General features: G+C 41.6%; 1 protein-coding gene across 6 annotated transcripts in view; it reads right to left on the bottom strand.

Annotated features, from left to right (window-relative positions):
- The window catches only part of Flnb (filamin B), a 144,897-nt gene that overhangs the window by 61,844 nt on the left and 61,184 nt on the right, over window positions 1-21,869 (bottom strand). For all 6 annotated transcript variants that reach the window (XM_046452703.2, XM_046452704.2, XM_046452705.2 and 3 more), the window contains exons 3-9: window positions 21,680-21,777; window positions 19,008-19,155; window positions 7,368-7,486; window positions 6,487-6,564; window positions 4,790-4,952; window positions 3,822-4,019; window positions 104-241 (exon numbers count right to left, since the gene is read on the bottom strand). In XM_046452703.2, coding sequence (XP_046308659.1) covers window positions 104-241; window positions 3,822-4,019; window positions 4,790-4,952; window positions 6,487-6,564; window positions 7,368-7,486; window positions 19,008-19,155; window positions 21,680-21,777 — 942 coding nt within the window. The remainder of the gene's footprint in view (window positions 1-103; window positions 242-3,821; window positions 4,020-4,789; window positions 4,953-6,486; window positions 6,565-7,367; window positions 7,487-19,007; window positions 19,156-21,679; window positions 21,778-21,869) is intronic.

Genomic DNA, 21,869 nt, shown 5'->3' with positions numbered 1-21,869 from the left:
TCTGTAAATCAATCCGGACTGTATGTGGGATGAAATCCAAATTGCCATGATTGAAAAATTAGCCGAAATCACACCTGAGATGGGGAAAGAAAGGAGCACTTACTAGGACCCTTCACAGTTACACTGAGCTCCCCACTTCCAGCAGCTTTGGTATCAACCTTGAAGTCTGCAGTCTCCCGGATGCGGACACCTTTGGGCTGCAGGCCTCGGCCACTGGCCCGGCAGGCATTTGGACTGCAGGCTGCAAACACAGTTTTGACATGAGTTCAACCTTTCATTCTTTAGTCACAGATGAGAAAGCCAAGGTAACTTGGAGCCACCCACCAAGAAAATGTTTGCTTTGCACAAAGAATATGCAGCAGTTGCCCAAGACCAGCGATGCCATTCAGGGAGCACACTAACCAGCAAAGAAGGACACAGCATAATTTTGTCCAGCCATACCACAGAAGGCTGGGGAATGTTACTTTGGCAACAAAATACAGGAGAATGCAGCAAATCTTCGCTGTGCTCCTGGGTCCTGGCATTTATCCCTTTCATGGGGTAGAGGGAGGTTAAGACTGAGTGCTGGACATTATTCAAACCTCATTGCCTTCCTCAAGGGCCCAGTAATTGGGAAGGCTACACTTTCTCAAGTCGACTTGGAAAATACAGTGCTTGAAAATATCTGTGTTCCAAACCCTGGGTCAGCCATTTCTAAAGGTCTAATCATTGCTGTTGTCCTCCACAAGAACAGCCAGACAAAACAAAAGAGAGCCAAGAGAGACCAGTTCCGCAGACCAGCCTTTCTGTGCTGGCTGTTACAAGGCCCTTGGCAATGAACAGCTACAAAAGCAAGAATCAGCAGTAAATGCCACACTCCTGACTTGAAGAGGCACACAAACATGCTTGAAGTTAAAGAAATTGATGATGGAAGTTTATGGTAGCACTTTGTTATGGTTTAGATGTGTGTCCCCCAAAAGCTCATGTGTGAGACAATACAAGAAGGTTCAGAGGTGAAATGATTGGGTTCGAAGAGTCTTAACCTAATCAGTGCATTGATCCCCTATAGGGATTAACTGGGTATAACTATAGGCAGATGGGGATGTGACTGGAGAAGGTGGATCACTGGGGGCGTGACTTTGGGGTATATATTTTTTCTTTGTGAGTGAAGCTCTTCTCTGCTTCCTGGTGACATCCTGAGTGTCACTTTTCTCCACCACAATCTTCTGCCATGATGTTTTGCCTCACCTTGAGTCCCAAGTAATGAAGCTGGCTGTCCTTGGATTGAGACCTCTGAAACTGTATACCACAAAATAAAATTTTCCTCCTTATTATTGATGTTGTCAGGTCTTTTGGTCACAAAAAGTGGCGAAAAAAAAAAGAAAGCTGATTAAAGTGACACTGGTTTTTCCAATGTGATAGAGCTTTTAAGTTTGGGGGTTTTGTTGTTGTTGTTGTTTTGTTTTTTGGACATATTTTTGTTATTTTGTTGTGGTGCTAGGTACTGTGCTCTAACACTGAGCTCCTTTACAGCCCCAGTCCTTTTTTATTTTATTTTGAGACAAGGTCTTGCTAAGTTACCTAGGTTGGATTCAAACTTGTGATTCTCTTGTCTTAGCCTCCTGAATAACTGGAATTATAGGCTTGATACACCATACCTGGCTAAGATTCTTTTAATATAAAATCACTATAATCGGGGGCAGAAAAATCAAAAGAGGGGGCTAGGGCTGTAGCTCAGTGGCAGAGTGCTTGCCTAGCATGTGTGAGGCACTGGGTTAAATCCTTAGTACCACATAAAAATGAAACAAATAAAATAAAGGCATGCTAGCCATCTATAACTACCAAAATAATTTTTTAAAATCAAAAGAGAAGGTCTACTGATTAAATACTGCATAATATAAGTGATGGGTGGAATGGATGTTCCAGAAACAAGGACAGTCCATGAGGTAAGAATAGTTTGGGGAACACTAGTTGAGTTGTAAACACTGTCCCAAATTCTTTCTTTCCTTATATTACAAAGAGTTTTATTTGTGAATATGTTGGACATTTTGGGGTTTTTTTCTTTATCAAAAGAAGAAAAGATGGTCACACCAGAAATAAGTCACAACAGGATGACAGGACTTCCTCAGAAGTCTTAAATGTGTCCTAAAAGATATATATACACACTCATGGAAATTCTGAATACATGCAGAAGCCTCAACATCAAAAGGGTAACTGCTCTGTTCGTGTAAACAGTAAGTGGAGTCGCAGAGTTTGAAAGAAACCACCAGATCTTCTGCCATCCTGCAAAGCCTTAGGTATGTTTAAATGCAATTAGAGAGTATGCTTAGGGTCTGGCTGTGCAATTTGTAATAACACCTGCACAGGAATTTCCTGAAACAAACTCACACAAACAGCACAGACTCAGCTGATGATAACAAGAAGCACAAAGAACTGGCACAGACGCCCCACCCAACCAGCCCTTACCAAGCAAAAGCCTCTGGCCCAGGGTTCGCAACTAGGAAGCCAACAGCTTCGGGGTCCAGGGTGGCCCAGAGGCAGGATTCGGAAGAAGAAGCCAAGTCTGCAGATGCAGATGTGGAGGATAGAACAGGGAAAGGCAAGTATTGGTTAGAAAAGGCAGCAGAGTTGGAAAACAAACCAACAAAAAAGAGCAACCAAGTCAGGAGAAAGTCTATATTAGAGGAAAATGTATGCTCCTGGTTGCATAGGAGTTTAGCAGAGTGGTTAAAGGCAGGTCCAGAGAGACCACACAGCTACTCTTATCGACACCTCATAGGGCTGATACCTTGTGTTAGCCAAGCCTCAGGGTCTCCACCTGTAAATTGGCACTAGTAACAGCACCTGTAGCACACAGACTGGTGTGACGATTAGATGCAGTCATGCTAAGTGCCTGGCAGCCAGCCAAGGCCAAGAGAAGGAGGCTGCAGGGCACCTGCCGCTGCCAACTCCATCACAGGTGCCAACTCCTCTGTAGGAGTGTTCTGAGGAATTAACTCATTAATTGAGCTAACTCAAATTAATATACTTAGGTCTCTGTGTGGCTCATAGAAGATACAGATTGAACATCCCACCTCCAAAATGCTTGGGGCCAAAACCATTTCAGATTTCAGGGGGTTTCTATTGTTGTTATTGTTTGGGGAATATTTGTATCAACTTTACTGGTTGAAACTTCCTAATCAGAAAATACAAAATGCTCCAAAATCTGAAACTGTTTGAGTATCATGTCAGTTCTTAAAATGGTTTGGGTTTTGAAGCATTTCAGATTTTTTAGACTTTTGGATTAGGGATGCTCACTCTGTACTATGGATTGGATCTAAAATGTCCCCCCCAAAGTCCACAAGTTTGGTCTCCAACCTGTGGCACTCTTTGGGAGATGGTGAAACCTTTATAAGGTGGGACCTAGCAGGAAAAAGTTAGGTTACTGGGGATGTCTCCCTGAAGGGGTTACTAGGATCCCAGCCCCTTACTGTCTCTGTTTCCCAGCTGCCACAAGGTAAGCAGCTCCTCTGCCACACACTCCCACCATGATATATTGTGCCACTACAGGCCCAAAGAAATGGAACCAAGCAACCAGAGAATGCAACCTTTGAAACAGTGAACCTTTTCTCAATGTAAACCTTTCCTCCTATTCATTTTATTATCTCAGGTGTTTTGTCACGGTGACAGAAACTGTATTAGTATTAACATACTGAGGAAAAGAAGTCATTTCCCACGGAAGTGGATCTAGCAGAAAGAGAAGAGAGGACAGCTCAGTGTCAGGCCCCAGCCACTTTCAAGGCCTCAGTGTCCAGGCACACACAATATCTATGACAAATGTACTTGGCCACACTGGCACTCACCTTCCCCAACTTGCACAACAAAGGGACTCTTGGGAATGGTTTCCCCGGCAAAGGAGACCTTGACCACGTGGGGGCCAGGCTGCAGTGGTTTGTACACACATCGATACACCTGGTTTCCTTTGTCTTCTATAAGCAACTCTACTGTGTTCTTCCCCTGGGGATCTTCCACCTCAACACCAATGTCACCCACGCCAGCTCCTGTGAAAGAGCAAGCATTTCATGAGCTCAAGTTCCCCGCTCTCAGAAAACTCATTACTGACCAGTGCAAAATGCAAACAAAAGGGGTCAGAGAGACACTTGGGAAGGTAACGCCAAGGTATTCACAGCTGTGATCTTGGTGTACGGGGCTAGTGCTGAACTTCTCTTCGATTCACATTTCTTTATTTTCTAAATTGAAAAGAAGGTCAACGAATTCAAGAAAATTTCTTATTCATTCTTTTTCCCCCTGCAAGACCTTACACAGAATTTGGTCTAGTAGATGATTATTAAACTTTAGTGTCTTTGGAAAATTTGGTGAAGTCAGAACCGCATAAAGAAATTGATTATTAATCAAAGTCAAACCTGAGGATAAGTCTTTCAAAAAGAAAAGCTGATTTTTGAAAAATGCAACTCACACATTGGAAAAAGGTTTTTTGTTTGTTTGTTCAATCTAAAACACAAGAGGAGCCGGGCATGGTGGAACACGCCTGTAATCCCAGCGACTCCAGAGGCTGAGGCAGGAGGATCTCGCGCTCAAAGCCAGCAACAGTGGGGCTCTGAACAACTCATTGAGACCCTGTCTCTCTAAATAAAATACAAAATAGGGCTAGGAGTGTGGCTCAGAAGCCAACTGCCTCTGAGTTCAATACCTGGTACCCTCCCCAAAAGGTAAGAAATAGGCTATCTCAAGCCTTCAAATTCCTGAGGATTATATTTCAGGCTTTGGAAGAAAGTCCAAAAGTTCAATCCATGGAGGAATGGCATATTACCTGCCGTGTAGATATCAAAGTAGGTGGGCTTATTAGCAATGTTTCCTGCAGCTTCCAAACCTGGGCCTTTTGCAGTCACTTTACTGGGGTCTCCCTGGGCTTTGTCAACATTCACTTCAAATGGGCTTTTGGAGATGTGCTGTCCTGCAAAGAGGACTGTGACCTGCAAATGACAAAGAAGTAAGCTATAATTCCTTCTCCATATGCCTCATAAGACCACTAGCAAGCTTCATGCACTGATGACCTTCTTTCCACCTTCTCAAGGCTACACACAAAAAGAGCTGAAACCAGGAACCCTGGGAAAAGTAAAGCAACCTCAGTGAGTACCACACCTTCTCCTTTGGCCTCAGGCTGTGTCTGGGATATCAGGCCTTTAGCAATACACACACACACACACACACACACACACACACCCCAGCTACAATTAGCCTTTCTAAAAGGAAATTAATAACCACTTATACAAGAATCTCTAGACATGAATAAGGGGCTGTAGAACAGGCAACTATTCTCCCAGAATTTAATGCACAGTCCCAAGATTTCAAACCCAGAGCCAAAGTGTTTTCCAAGGGAACAAGATCATTCTTAGATACACGGATTTGGGACAAAGTACAGTAATTTCCATCTGAAATTTGAGTCATATTTCTCTGACTGATGCTGTTCAAGGGATTGGGTTGGGTTTCATGTGAACCCATGATTGGCTAGAATGAATGAATGACATCATAAATGCTTCCCTTCAAGATTTCTCTTTTGTCAAATTCATGATGCTCTAGGAGTATAAGAAGAACCTAAGGCCAAGGTTCAGGGTAAATTCATCAAAGCCCAAGATAATAAGTAGTGTCTATGTCTCAATCTGGGCCTGGTATACAGGGATCGGCCTTGGTGTGCTGCTGAGAATTTCCTTCCAATGAAGGGCACACTCCTGCATCATCCAAGTCTCCTACCATGCAGGCTGTCTAAGACTCTGCCCTCGGGGCCACAGGATACCATCTCAGACAGAACTCAAGGCACTGAGAGGAAGGGCCTGCAGGCTCCATCGAAGTCATTTCTCCAGGGGCTGAGTGGGCCATTTCCTCAATCCCCAAGTTTCAATGTAGACAGATCCTCCAGATTACCTCAAAGGGGAATTCAAGGAAGCACTAAGGACCAAGAGCCCACAGCTTAGTCACTGTAGCATCTACACTCCAGGCATTCATTCAGTTGCCACCAAGAGGTGGAGTCCAGACGGATCTTATAACATTACAAAGAACTTGCCTGTGGGGTTTCAACAATGGCTAATATCTTAAGAATAATTGGCTAATATCTTAAGAATAATTGGCTAATATCTCAAGACTGATTCACAGGGATTCCAAATTATCTACAATGAGCAAGGATATTTCAATAACTGACGTTAACTCAAGAAAAGCATTCTTCTGGGCTGGGGATATAGCTCAGCTTTGCAAGTACAAGGCCCTGGGTAAAATCCCCAGCACCACAAAAAAAAAAAATAATAATAATAATCAAAACAAACACACAAAAAAACCCTCACTCTTCTGTGCTGGGGTGTATAGCTCTGTGGTAGAGAGGCCCTGGGATCAACCTCTAGTACCACGACCCAAAACACTCTACTTCCTAAACTCTCTTGTGCATATATCCCCCCCCACCCAAAGAAAAAAGGCCAAAACAGCAGCCCAAGCCAGAGCCATGGCGTCTCTTCTTACTTTGTGCAGTCCAGTGACCTTGGGCAGATATTCCACAGAGTATGTCTTGTTCTTGTCACTATCAGGGGTCACCTGTGCCTGGGAAGGAAGATGAAAATTAGTTGGAGAAGGTGCTGGGAATAAGTAAAGAGCATGCTGTGCCAGCCAAATCCTGCAGCAGGCAGGCAGAGCAGGAACCCTGGAGGCGCTTGCTATTTCCTGCCCCACCATTCCTGCAGAGGACGCCAGGAGAGAAGCAGCCCAAAGTCATAGCAACAAGACAAGGCGGCACCAACTCAAGACTCACTGTCTCAGGGCTGGCACTGTCCAGATGAGACAGAACACGAAGCAAGTAACACAAATCTTTGTCAGCTCAGAAGTTATTAAGAGCTTATGAAATGCCAGATAAAACAATAAGCAAGTTGGGCATGTCTCTGCCCCAGAGGGAAAAATAGATAATACATCAGTAAGCTTAGAATTTCAGATTGTGCTAAATGCTAGAAATAAAGTATGGTCCTAAGAAAATAAGCAAATAGCAAGAAGAGCATGTGCAAAAGCCCTAAGAAAGGACCCAAAGACAGGTCAGTATGGGAAGAAAGTGAATGGAGCAAGAATCCCCAGAATCTAACACCTCAATCAATTAACAAGGTCTTTACCAAATCCAAAGCATTCTTTATTTAATAAACACTGTGCCCTTGGGAATAGAATTTTTTTCTATTATATTTCAAAGCACAGCTCTCAGGAAAGTTACTTTAGCCACTGTGAGCTTCAGAATCCTTTCGATAAAGAACATTTTCATTATGAGCTAAAATGTAGAAAACAGAGGCACAGACCCTGAACCTGTTAAAGATCCCTAGTCTCCAGGGGATTCTGGATGGGAGAGGCAGTGTCCTCCAACATACCTCTTCTTTGTTCCCTTCTGGGTCCTCGATAAACACCATCACATCTCCCTGCCCGGCGCTGATGGTGTCCACAGTGAACTTGGCTGGCTGCTTCACCATGTTCCCAGTGGGCTCGATTCCTGTCAAGAGTTCACACAAGCACATTTAAGCTGGGCCAGCCATCACCTGCTTTGCCTCTCTCAGGGAACAGAGAGATGGGACCATGCCCTGTGGATCCCACGTGAGACACGGACAAATTGTCATGGTCAGGATAATCAGACAGGTCCAAAGCCTTAATTTTGTCCATGTTAAATAAGCAACACCCAATTCTGAAATAGAGCAATTCAGACTATGGTGAAACACAATGTGGTTGGTAACCAGCAGCAGAACTTGCCTTAAGGGAAGCAATGTGAGGGAGGAAGAAGGCTCATTTTTCATCAAACACCATTCTGTATTGATTACATTTTTAAAAAAACATATTTGATCATTTTTCAATTCCATTTTTTTATTTTAACATAATGAAGCAAATTCATTTGAGATAGATTCACACGCAGGTGTAAGATACAACACCCTTTACTCAGTATCCCCTGCCATGGTAACATCATACAAAACTCCTGTACAATACTGTACAGTACAATATCACAACCAAGTATTGCATTGATAGGATCAAGACACACCACAGGGATCCTTCAGAGTCTCATCCACTTCCCTCCTACTCTACCCTCTTCTTACCCCTGACAACCACTAATCTATTCTCCATCTCGACCATGTCACCATTTCAAATTATGTTACATTAGGAATTCTCTGTAGATTCATCCAGGTTGCTGCTTATAACAACACTTATTTTTCATTGCTGAGTAATACTCCATGTTCTGGGATTATTTAATCATTCAAGACATCTGGGTTGTTTACAGTTGTCTCTTACTTATAAAGCTGCCATAAATATTCACATATAGGTTTGTGAGAACATAAATGTGAAATAATAATAATAACTGTATGTGTGAGCATGTATTACCTACCCCTGGTTGCAACACAGAGCTCCCAAAATTCTTGTAATTCCCTAAGTGCTAAAGGTGTAGGAGTACCTTTTGCTCCAATGTTTGGTCTTCAACCCAGTCCCTGATTCAAAGCTCCTAAACCTCTTGGGAATTTCCAGGGTGAGAGCATTTTTTGTTGCAATGAGGCAACTTTTAGTGGGCTCCTACCTGGGAGCTGGACTCCAGAAAGACCTGCCATTAAAAGCCTAGAACTTTCAGCCCCGCCCCACCTTCTTCCTTTTAAGAAAAGGAGAAGCCAGAGATGAGTATTGATCATACCTCTATAAAAATCCCTGAGATGTGAGGTTCAAGAAGTTTCTGGGTTGGTGAACACATTCATGTGCCAGGAGATGACCCGTCCCAACTCCACAGAGACAGAAACTCCTGCACTTAGGACCCTTTTGAACCTAACTCTATAGACTTCCTCATCTGGTGTCCATTTTTATCCGGTATTATGTCAGTAAACATGAGTAAGTGCTTCCCTGAGTTCTGTGAGCCCCACTAGCAACTGATTCAACCTGAGGAGGTGGAGGTGGTCACAGTGACCTCCACTTTGTAGCCAAGTCAGAAAGAAATTGTGAGTGAACCTAAGGACCCACTCCTTATGACTGGTGTATGAAGTGGGGACAGTTAAGGACTGAGCCCTTAACGAACGGTGCCTGTGCTGCCTCCAGACAGTGTCAGAATCAAACTGAAATACAAGACATGCAGTTGCTAAAAATAAATTGGAATAATGGTCAATGTGAGAAAAAATTTACAGTTTGGTGACCAGAAGTAAATAAAATACTGAGAGTTGAAATAGTTTTCCATAGTTGTGAGGACACAGAAAGAAAAGGGTTTTCCTTTACAATAAGCTTTCATTCCTCTGGGATGTCAGGAGTGTAACTGCTGGGTTGTATTATAGTTGCATGTTTAGTTGTATTGTTTTGGTTTTATGGTCCCAGGGATTGAACCCAGGGGCGCTTAACCACTGAGCCATATTCCCAGCCTTTTTTATTCATTATTTAGAGACAGGGTATGAAGTTGCTTAGAGCCTCTCTAAGTTGCTGAGGCTGACTTGAAACTTGTGATCCTCCAGTCTCAGCCTCTTAAGCTCCTGGGATTTCAGGTGTGTACCACCATGCCAGCTAGTCATTTTGATTTTAGGGAAGGCGGGTATCAGGGATTGAATTCAGGGGCACTCAACCACTGAGCCACATCCCCAGCCCATTTTTGTATTTTATTTAGAGACAAGGTCTGAGAAGCTTAGCACTTTGCTTTTGCTGAGGCTGGCTTTGAACTTGTGATCCTCCTGCCTCAGCCTCTGAGCTGCTGGGATTACAGTCTTACACCACTGTGCCCAGCTCATTTTGATTTTAAAGATACTGCCAAGACGTGTTTCAGCATGGCTATACCACTTCACATTTCCACCTGCAAAACAGAAGTGATCCAGATCCAGTTTCTTTGCATCCTCGCCAGCTTGTCATCATTAGTTTTTATTTTAGCCCCTGATAGGGTATTGGTTTTAATTCTCATTTTCTGATGTTTAACAATATTGAGCCAGCTTCTCATATGCCTCTATGCATTCGTATATTTTCTTCAGTGAAAATGTTCCTGTCTTTTGCCCATTTTCTGACTGGATGGTTAGGTGAATTTTTAGTGGTTGTTGTCACCATTCATTTTTCAACTACTGAGCTTTCCAAGTTCCTTAGATGTTCTAGGTGCAGGCAATTGGCTGGATATGTGGATTGCAAACATTTTAGCTTGTCTTCTCATCCTCTTAGCTACAAAAAGTTTTGTTTCAAAACATCTTTGAAGTAAAATCCAGTCCCCAAGTTCTCATAAATGACCCCTGACAGGGACAAGAAGAGAAATACTATACTCTATGGATTATCTGTCTGAGGTCACCGGGTAGCACAAAGTAAAACCGACAACATGGCCTGGCTTGGGACTGTTTGGGGGGCTTGTTTTGATAAATTTAGAAGAAAGAGATCTTAGGAAAAAGAGTGGTGGGTTTGTTTTTGTTTGTAGTAATGCTGGGAATTGAACCCAAGGCCTCAAGCAGGCTAGGCACATGCCGCACCACGCAGATACGCACCTCAATACACCTTTTCAAAGAAGAATCCTGCCTCTATCTATGAAAATGCTTGCTGAGTTTTTGTTATTCTTGTTTTGTTTCTCTCTTTTTTCATTTTTTAAGTTTTTTTGCTGTGCTAGGGATTGAACCAAGGCCTCAAGCATGCTAGGCAAACACTCAACCACTGCAGGGATTTTAACAGCAATTGTGCTGACATGATGATTTGGGGAGAACGGACATCTTCACTGTTTGACCTTTTATAATCCATGTGAAACAGAATGTCTCTCCACTTGGATCTTTTCTTTCTTCATCGCTATTTTTGTAGTTTGTACTCTATAAGCTCGATACTTACATTATTGGATTTATACCAATTTCTCATTTTTCCTTTTGAGTAAATTGTAAATGGTATGCTATTTTTAATTCAGAGGTCCACATGTTTCCTCTAGTATATATACTCTATGACACAGAACTGAGTTTGGTACACTGCTCTTGGATCCTGTGACCTCTCTGAGCTTACTCATCCAAGGAGGGTTTTTTCCCACTTTGGGTTTTTTGTTTTTAAGATTCTTTGGGATTTTCAATAAAGACAATAAGACATTCATCTGAAAATAGGGACAGTTTTATCTCTGACTTTCCAATCTGTATGTCTTTTCTTGTCTAACTTCACTGTTGGAAGCTTCAATCTTTAAGTTGAATAACAGTCTTAGAGGAACACATTCAGGTCTTTCACCACTAATTGTAGTGTTAACTATGGATTTCTTGGGGTAAGTATTCTGTGTTAAATTGAGGAAGTTCCCTCTTTGTTCCTCTTTTGAGTTCTCATGGGTGGTACTGATTTTTTGCTGGGTGGGGGTGGGGCGGTGGGGGTAACCAGGGATTGAACTCAGGGGCACTCGACCACTGAGCCACATCCCTAGCTCTATTTTGTATTTTATTTAGAGACAGAATCTCGAGTTGCTAATAAGCACCTCGCTAAGTTGCTAAGGTTGGCTTTGAACTTGCAATCCTCCTGCCTCAGCCTCGGGAGCTGCTGGGATTACAGATGTGTGCCACCATGCCCAGTGGATATTGAATTCTGTCAGGTGTTTTTTTCTGAATTCATATGGTCATGTAATTTTTCTTTATTAGCCTGTGACTGAAATAGGGCAGATCATGCTGATAGATTTTTCCAACAGTGAGCCAGAAGGCATGACTGGAATATATTCCACTTGTTCATGATATATAAGTCATTTTATATGTAATATTTTGGGATGGACTTTTACATCTAAACTCTGAGGGATACTGGCCTACAGTTTTCTTTTTTAGTATCTTTCTTGGTTTGGTTATTAGTTTCATAAAATGAACTGATAAGTGTTCTTTCCTCAAATTTTCTGAAAGAGATTGTATGAAATTGTTTTTCATTCCTCTCTAAATCTTTGGTAGAATTCTCCAGTGACATTATCTGGGCCTGAAGGTTTCTTTTTCAGAGCTTTTAAATTTTACAAATTAAATTTCCTTAATGTTTATAGGATCAATTCAGGTTATCTAATTCATTCTGGTTGAATTTTGGAAGTCTGTGGTTGTTGAGGGACGTCTCCTACAGATTGACACATTTTTACTCATCATGTTCTTTCTCTTTACTATTCCAAGATTTCTTCTTTTTTAAAATATTTCTTTTTTAGTTGTAGATAGACATGATACCTTTATTTTATTTATTTATTTTTCTGTGGTGCTGAGGATTGAACCCAGTGCCTCACAGGTGCTAGGCAAGCGCTCTGCCACTGAGCTACAACCCAAGCCCCCCCAAATTTCTTCTTTAATTTAGATTTCCTTTCTATTCAAAGAATTTCCTTTAAAAGGCCATCTTTCTGGGTAGGACTGCTAGAAACAAATTCTTTCAGTTTTCCTTTGCCTGAGAATGTAATGGTTTCTTTTCATTCCTAAAGGATATTTTCTCTCGATACAGGATTTTGGCTTGAAAATTCGTCTGTTTGAATACTTGAAAAAGGTTGTGTTATGTCCTTCTGGCCTCCATGGTTTTAAATGAGAAACCTGTCATTCATTCTAACTATTCTGCCCCCTTAGGTAAGATGCCATTTTCCTCTTGCTGCTTTTAGACTTCTGTATTGTTGGCACAATGGCACACATCCACAATCCTGACAACCTGGGGAACTAAGGTAGAAGGATCATGAGTTCAAAGCCAGTCTCAGCAACTCAGCAAGGCCCTAAGCAACTCAGTAAGACCCTGTCTCTAAATAAAAAATAAAAAGGGTATGTGGCTCAGTGGTGGGGCACCCCTGGATCGATCCCCAGTACCAAAAAAATAAACATATTGTCTTTAGTTTTGTGAGATGTTTCTTGTTTTTTTTGTTGTTGTTGTTGTTGTTTGTTTGTTTGTTTTTGTGTGTGTGTGGAATATTTTCCCTGTCTGAGGTTCGCTCAACTTCTTAAGAAAGTCTTCAGTCAAATATTATTTCTTCAAGTCAGGCATGGTGGTGCAAAGCCTGTGATCCCAGTGGCTAGGGAGGCTAAGGCAGGAGGATCACAAATTCAAAGCCAGCCTCAGCAAAAGTGAGGTGCTAAGCAACTAAGTGAGACCCTGTCTCTAAGTAAAATATAAAAACAGGCTGGGTATGTGGCTCAGTGGTTAAGTGCAACTAAATTTAATCCTTGGTACCAAAAAAAAAATTTTTTTAAATTTTTTAAAATTATATATATACAATTATTTTTTGAGTAGTTTACTCTCTTTTTTATTCTCCTTCTGGGTCTCCTCTAACATGAACATTAGATGTTTTGTGATAATCCCACAGGTCCCTGAGGCTATGTGCTTTCTCTTTTTTGGACTGGGTAATATCTTTTTTTCCATCTTCCAGTTCAGTGGTTCTCTTTTCTGTCCTTCCATTCTGCTATTGATCACATGCACTGTTGGATTTTTTTAAAACTTTTTTATAACATTTATTTATTTTTTTATGTGGTACTGAGGATCGAACCCAGTGCCTCACCCATGCTACCACTGAGCCCAATCACATGAATTTTTATTTCATTTTATTATATTTTTCAGCTGTAAAATTTCCATCTGGCTGTTTATTTATTTGGTATTAGGGACTGAATTCAGGGGCACTTTACCACTGAGCTACATCCCCAGCCCTTTTTATTTTTAATTTTGAGACAGAGTCTCACTAATTTGCTGAAGCTGGCCTCAAACTTGTGATCTCCTGCCTCAGCGTCCTGAGTCATTGAGATTACAAGCATGTGCCACAATGCCCAGCTTCCTCTTTATGTACAGCTTTATTAACAGCTTCCTATTCTTTATGTCTTCTATTTCCTATTCTTTATGCATTCTATTTCTTTGTTGAGATTGTTCACTTTTTTCCATTTGTTTCCAGAATATTCATAATAGCTGACTGAAGACTTCTTTAAAATGGCCACTTTAAAAATCTTCATCAGATAACTCTAAGGTCTTTATCAACTCAGTTTTATCTTTTTCATTTAGCTTGAGATCTTCCTGGCTCTTGGTATGACAAGTGATTTTTTTTTTAACTGAAATCTTGATACTTTGGATATTATGATAACTAGATTCTGAATCTTTCTGCTTACAAACTGGCCATTTCAGCAGGGGAGGGGAGGTGCACACCTTGTTGCTGCCTTTGGGGATCTCCATTCAAACTCTGCTCTTCCTCAAGGCCTCACCTTTCTGGGCTGCTCTTTCTGGTGGGTGGTGGTGGGAGTTCCAGCTCTCCACAAGGCCTCCACAAGGGGCTGGAAGGGGACAGGGTGCCTTATTATTGCTCCTCACCTGGCTTCTACTGACATCATTGCTTCCCTCTCTCTAGAGTGGTAAAACTCTAGGCTCTCCAAGTGTTTTTATATGTGTAAGAGGCAGGGCACTGATTTTTCCATGGTGTTTGGCTGGAGTAGAGAGAGCAGCTATGGTATAAAGCATTTTGCCCTACTAGACCCTTTCCTGGTCTTTGGGCTACAGACAGCAGACTTCAGTTGGGGCTTTTGGTGTTTGTCATCTTCTTCAGCCCCAAGTTTGGGATAGACAAAGCTGAAGAAAACCCAAAAAGCTCACTACTGTGTCCCTCCTTGGGTCCAGGCCTTAGCTACCCCAACTTGTCCTCCTTCAGAGTCTGCTCAGGTTTTGTCTTAACATTTGACACCCAGGGTATTTAGTGGTACTTAGCAAGAAGAACTAGAAAAAGTCCTGCTTCCTCTACCCAGAAGCAATAATTTAAATTCTAATTTTTAAAAACGTTTTATTATGGAGAATTCCAAGCCTACACAGCTATAGAGAGAACTGTCCAGTGAGCCCCATGGACCCACCATCTCCTTTCAACAACTATCAACTCCAGACCTCTTTCACTTTCACCCTGACCTCTTTCCTCCTTCTGAGTCATTTTTAACACCAGCTGTGGACCTCACGTTTCAACTATAAACATTCACTGTGTCTTTAGAAAAACACTGTTAGTAAATAGTCAGTACCAGGGCTGGGGGTGTGGCTCAGTTGCAGAGCACTTGCCTAGCCTTGGTGAGGGCCTGGGTTCAATTCCTAAGCACCACAAACAAACAGACAATCAGAAAACAAAAATAAAACCTCAAGACCAACATCACATCAAAAACATTAACAATAAATCCTTAATATCTTCAAATATTCAGTTGGAATTCAAGTTTCTAATTATCTTATAAATTTCATGAAGCTTTCTAACAGTCAGTTTGGAACCAAATAAGGTTCATATAATTTCTTAAATTTCATTTACTCTCTTAATGTCCCTATGTTTTTTTTAATCCTTCATACCAATCTGTTTAAGACATTGGGTCATTTGTTACAATATTTTGGATAAAGTCCTCATACTGTTAGGTAAAAAATGCAAAGTGACCCAGGTACAGAAGCACACATCTATAATGCCAGCAACTCTGGAAGCTGAGCCTCTGCAAAAGCTAGGTGCTAAACAACTCAGTGAGTCCCTGTCTCTAAATAAAATACAAAATAGGGCTGGGGATATAATGAGTGGTTGAGTGCCCCCGAGTTCAATCCCTGGTACAACCCCCCAAAAAAACCAAAGTGAAGAAATCACAGCCAGAACTCATGCAGCACACCTAAACAAAAAGGATAGAAAGAAATGCCTCAGACTTTGGTGGAAGGAAAAGAATGGGCAACTAGGAAGTGGGATTTAACTTTATGTTTACTATGGGTTTTTCATTTTGCTTAAAATTTACATAATGATTGGGTAACACTTAACAAATAAATTTAAACATGCACCTACAACATTGATAAACATCTACTTCATCTAACTCCAACAGCCTGAACACCAACTTACTGCATCTTGTCAAGTCTTGGTTGGGCTTGGGGGCCCTAGCTAACCATGGTTGGTTGGGAGGTTGAACCACAGCCCCACACTCCATAAACTCCTGTGGAGCTGGGCTCACCAAGCCGAGAAACAGCTGGTTCCTTTGATTGCTCCAATGGAAGGGTGTTTAAGACTTGCTAGGCAGTAAAGGCTTCATATAGAACAGAGGTTTTGAAAAAGGTTTCTGCTGAGCTCATGGATGATGCTTCCAACAAACCTAAGCCAGCAAGGGAGCCCACCACACAAAAACCTTTTTGTGGCTCTGGGGTTCACCTCCCCCTCAACACAAACTAGGCAAGTCAGAGCTCAATGACTGGATCTGCAAATGCTAACCCACTGGCCACAAGAATCTATTCAACATCCAAAAGAGGGGGGGAAAGTAAACCCCTCGACCCTTTATAAACTAGATGGAATATTCTCAATTCCTAGGCTCAGGTAGTGAAACAAAGCAATGTAGCCACCTAGGAGAGAGCACAAAACCAGCCTTGGCTTTCATTTCACCATGGAATAAGGATAATGTCTCAAGGCCCCATCTGTGAAGCCTCACACTGTGGCCCTGTCACCTAAAATGACCATTTTGCTGTCCTAGTTTAAAAGGGAAAAGAAGTTAACCAGATTGCCAGGTGGCCCAGCAAGTCCGCTGTGGAATTAAAAGAAGGGACTCAGATACTTGCACACCCATATTCGTGGTAGCACTATTCACGAGAGCTGGGAGATAGAAACAACTCAAACGTCTACCAACAGACAAATACATACCCAAAATGTGGCACATGCATGGAATAGAATATTCAGCCATAAAAAGGAATGAAATTCTGATCCATGTGACCATGTGAACACTAAAAATACATGCTAAGAGAAGTAAGCCAGACACAAAAGCACAGATATTGTGTGACTCCGTTTCTATGAGGTACCTATGCAAATTCACAGAGACAGAAAGTAAAAAAGAGGTTACCAGGAGGAGAGAACAGAGATAGGATATTTTAATGACGGTGATATTTTCATTCCAGAAGTTGAAGAGTTCTGAAGATGGATAGCAGTGATGGTCGCATGCCACTGTGAATATACTTAATGCCACAGAACTGTACACTTAAAAATGGTTCAAATGGTGAATTTTGTGTTACGTACACTCTACCATGATTTCTAAAATACAAAAAGCTACACATATATAAATATAAAAGAAATAAAGGTTTGTTTCCTCCTCCTGTCTCCAACACTTACAAAGAGACAGAAGGAGGAAATGGCAATGACCAGCCACATTCCTGAACCAGAGTGAATGGTCACATTCTAGAAAACAGCACTGTGAAAGGAAGCCGTGTCACATTTAACAATGGGGAAATGGGACAGCCAGTGATAAGGTTATTACAAACAAGCATTTTATGTCTTGATTAGATTCAATGCGTTTGGTCAATTTTGTTGACCAGGGATTTGTTTTTGCAGCTTTTTTGCCGTTACAAGGAAGCACAGTCTTCAAACTCAGGGATCCCCTCATTCCAATTATGGTTCAGAGAAAGCAACATGAGCATGCCAACTTTGAGTAAGTACAAATGGAAGGAGGACTTCCAACAAAGTCCCCAGTTCCTACCAACACAAATCATTGCATAGACCCCACCTCAATGCCAGAGAGAACCTCGAGTGGCAAGTGCATCCTCACCAGCATTACTAGGCTTTCCGTGAGTCTAAAACTTGCCCAAAAAGACCCATGAGAAGACCCAGGCACTGAAAGCAAGAACAACACCTGGTCAACATCTCTGGCCTGACATGTGTCATCTTAAGGCTTAGCTGATGCCTACAGGGAAAACACTTTACTCAAAGGGAATGTGTTTACAGGACATCCTGTGAGACACATGCCTGGAACTCTGCAAAAAGCCAATACTACCAAAAAAAAAAAAAAGTTTGGGGAAATTATTCTATATTTAAAGAGTCTAAAGAGGAATAACAAATGTAGCAATATAAACCTCAATCAAATCTTGATATGTAAGGTTGTCTATTATAATAGAAAAATTCTCAGGAGAATTTGAATACAAACCAGATATCAGATGATATGAAATTATGGTCAATTTTCTTATATGTGATAATGAATCCTGTAATTAAATAAGAGACCATCTTATTCTGAGGAGAGGCTTACTGATGAATTGAGATGTGAAATGTCACTATACCTGCATCTTTTTTTTTTTGGTCTCAGGGACCAGAAAACCCCTGAACCCCTCGTGAACCCCTGAACCCAGGGGTACTCTACCACTGAGCTGCATCCCCAGCTCTTTTTATTTTGAAGCAGGATCTCACTAAGTTACTAAGACTGGCATCAAATTCATGATTCTTCTGCCTTAGCTTCCCAAGTTGCTGGGATTATAGGATTGCACCACCACGCCCAGCTTACTTTTTACTAATTGAACAAGTGCACACATAGAAAGACACAAATAAATGTAAACACAAAGCCAAAAAGAAAACTATTCAGTTATAATGGTAACAATTATTAATTCTGGTATGGGTTATATAGGATATAGTGTGTATAAATATTATCCCGACTGCAATTATGAAACTTAATAAAACACACTTCTTCTCTTCTGCATAGAAAAGAGAGAAAGTTGTATCTCACTGTGCCAATCCTTACCAAAAATCAAACTGTGCAGTCACACAACTGTTCTCTTTTCAAAGTTAGTGTACTTGAAGTCAGGTGCCAACCAGGGCACCAAATACCTTGAAATGGCTTCAACCCAGTATCATGTTCTGAGCAACACTCTGTCCTGTAGATGCCTCAGAGTCTCATAAACAGGATGTCTCAATAAGGAAGTTTCTGCCAGGGGTTAACAATAACTCCCATCCCATCTGGAAACCTGAGGCCACTTTTGCATAACAGGAGAAATGAATCAAGGGTCAGATGACTCAAGCTCTTGCCTGCCCCCATCAGTGATGAGTGACCTGAGGCAAGACCTATCCCCACTCCTTGTGGACAGGCTTTGATTCCTCTTCTGAAAATGCGAGCAATGGCCCTTTCTCTGTTGCAGGGTCACTGCACTAACATCACAAAGCAGCAAACTCTTCATTCTCTATCATAAGATGGTCAGAAATAATGGATCTCTAGGATAAATGGAAAAAAGGCACATAACAAAGAAGGCCTAGGATATCTAGAAGGATTAAGCCTGTCCTATCATCTTCATTCAGAACATTCCTGGCAAAACCACATAACAATCTCCAATACCAGAGGACAAGCCTCAAAGCCAAAAGGACCAGCTCTTACCTCTGCCATAGGCCCTGGCTTTCTTTGGGTTGAGTTTGGGTTTAAGAGGAGCTCCTGGTTTGAGCTTGGCTTTGGGGAACTGGGACAGGTAAGTCATCACTGAGTGTTCATCCACATCCGGGTGAATAATTTCTTCAGGAGTGATGACCTAGAAAAACAACATGGCAGATGAATACCCAGAATGTCTCACTTGGCAAGCACTGAAAATTTTGCAAATAGCTCTTAAACCAAATGCTACAAATGCTAAGAAACTGAGTCAGCTTCTCACTGAAGTGAAATACATTAAACCAAAATGCCCAGATTGGTGTTTTTAACCTCTTAGAGGATAAAGCTGGGGGATCTTTTCCAGAAAATTCTCCACATAATTTCCAGAGATTCATTCTCTTCCCTCCCAAAATAAGACTCCTCTCTCTTCCCTGGTCAAACTTTCCAAAAAAGGATAAAGCAATAAGCTATGGCAAACAGGAGGAAGAAGAAAGAAGGAAACACACAGGATTAAAAAATACCATTTAAAAAAGTACATAGATAAAACAGCATTTTACTTATAAATCCACTCTCTACATCTCTATTAACTCTACTAATAAAAATAAACAAAATCAGTAGGAGACAATACAGGGACATATTAGATATGTGGTCTCAATCTATCAGGAGTCATTAAAAAATAAAATGGGGAGTGGGTGAATTTCTCCTGACACTCAGTTTAAGATTAGATTCACATTGGACAGGTGACCTCCATGAAGGTGTTAAAAGCCTCGGTTCTACCACTGATCCAGACCTAACAGCATGCCAAATGCTCCCTGTCCCCAACAATGGTGCTGAGCGGGTAACCACCACTCCTTAAACAAAGGGAAGGCTTGGTCTACTGACCCAGGTTACCCAAATGCTATAAACCGATGTATTCAACTTCCCCCTCCCTGACATAAAAAGCAACAAAGGAAAACATTCTGATGATTAGTCTGCAAGAACAAAATAGCTCTTTGGGTTTGAACAGTGGCCTGTAATACATTCCATATAAAATTGATGTGCACAGGTTTGGCATTTCTCCCCAGCAGCTCCTTTAAAACTTTACAGTGCTAACATCATATGAACGTCAAAAGGAGATGGTTTTAGGTTTAAAAGGAGATGAAAAACATACCACACCACTTCCTGAGGGTGGGTGAGCCAAGAAATGGGTCATGTAGCACAGACATGATTCCAAAACCAAACCAAGGAAATAGGCAAGTTTTTCTACCTTCCTAGGAATCCTGTTACAAAATACACTGAAATCAGCTCTGAACACCAACTCAGACCTTAGTGGAGCCTACAGTGAGGTCTTCAGCAGCGCAGTACCAACTATCTACAACTTCTCTTTGATCAGGACTTTGACCGTCGGAGTCATGGTTGCTTAACTATCAAAGGTAGTTTTTTTAGAAAGAAACACTGGATTTCCTCCCTGCTAGGAAGAATGGACATCAGCTAAGCAATGTGGCTATCATAGATGGTATCTTAGTCTTTTTTCAAGTTCTTTTGTTATCCCTGTGACAGGATTATGGGCAATACAAATTCTTCCACAATTCCCATTAATAGTGAGTTATCCCTGTTTACAGTGTTTTTAAAAGTTCTAAGTCCTGTTAGTATGGTGTTGCACGCGTATAATCCCAGTGGCTTGGGAGGCTGAGACAGGAGGATCTTGAGTTCAAAGCTAGCCTCAACACTGGTGAGGCACTAAGCAACTTAGTAAGACCCTGTCTCTAAATAAAATACAAAATAGGAGATGTGGCTCAGTGGTTGAGTGATCCTGAGTTCAATCCCCAGTAACTCCCGCCACCCACAGAAAAAAAAAAGGTCTAAGTCCTATGACTTTCCCTAAAATATCAGATTGAAATTGTTTTTCTTTTATATAGGTAAAAGATGACTGAATACTGGCAATTTCTTATGGTTCAACCTAATAGCTAAGGTCCACATTTGCTACTTGGGGCTTAAAGACTGCCTTTAAAGTATTTGGAGCAAAAAAAGTAGAAAATTTGGAGACAGGGAAAGGAAGTCCAGGTGACAATTAGCCCTATGGACACAGAGGCTGTGATGGTGTCTGTTCTGGCCCAAGCTGGACACAATAGGCCACAATGGCTGTACATGTAGCTGAGGACAAACATGGACACAGGATGCTCCCAGCTGGTGAGGTCCATGAGGTTTCAGCAGCCCTGAACTGCTCTGAAAATGGTGACGAAAAACAACATCGGGGAAAAACATAAGCAGACTCCACCTGAGCTCTTTCTGCCCAGCCATCCTACCCAGACTCACCCTTCCAGGGTCTGCAACAGAGGATTCTTCACCTCTTATCTTTCAGATGAATAATTTTTTTTCTGTACAGTAATACTTACCTAGTAATAAATACTGATTATCATATCACATACACACACACAAGGAAAAAGTAAAAGAAAAACAAAGTTTACCAGCATGTGACAAAGAAGAGTGACATAAGATTTTTGGGTGATCCAAAAGCACCTAAATCCACGAGAATCTATTATTTATTATGAGTAAACTGAGGGAGGTGGCAGAGGGCCAAAGGCCATGTTCTTGGAAGGCTGAATGCCAAGATCCGACTGCCCCTATGACCCAGAAAGGTATCCAGAGTGGCAGAAATAAACCAAGGGATGGGGCAGGTTCATGGGACATGGCACATGTGTTTATACCTGTGGGACACCCAGCCAGTCATCTGCCTGCTGCATGGCTTCTCGGGCATTATCCACAGGCTTCCGTGGATCCCAGGACTCCCAGTCTGGGCACAGACCTGTTAACACAAAATATGCTTTTAGCCGAGCAGATCCAAGAGACTAAAAGAAGCCACGTGTCTAAAATTAAACCCATTTACTCTCTTAACTC

Source organism: Marmota monax, unplaced genomic scaffold, assembly GCF_021218885.2.
Source record: "Marmota monax isolate L192 unplaced genomic scaffold, Marmota_monax_Labrador192_F-V1.1 WCK01_AAM20220418_F8-fsc00042, whole genome shotgun sequence".
Taxonomy (NCBI): domain Eukaryota; kingdom Metazoa; phylum Chordata; class Mammalia; order Rodentia; family Sciuridae; genus Marmota; species Marmota monax.
Note: the sequence above shows the minus strand (reverse complement) of the source record. Positions and strands in the feature narration are given on the sequence as shown.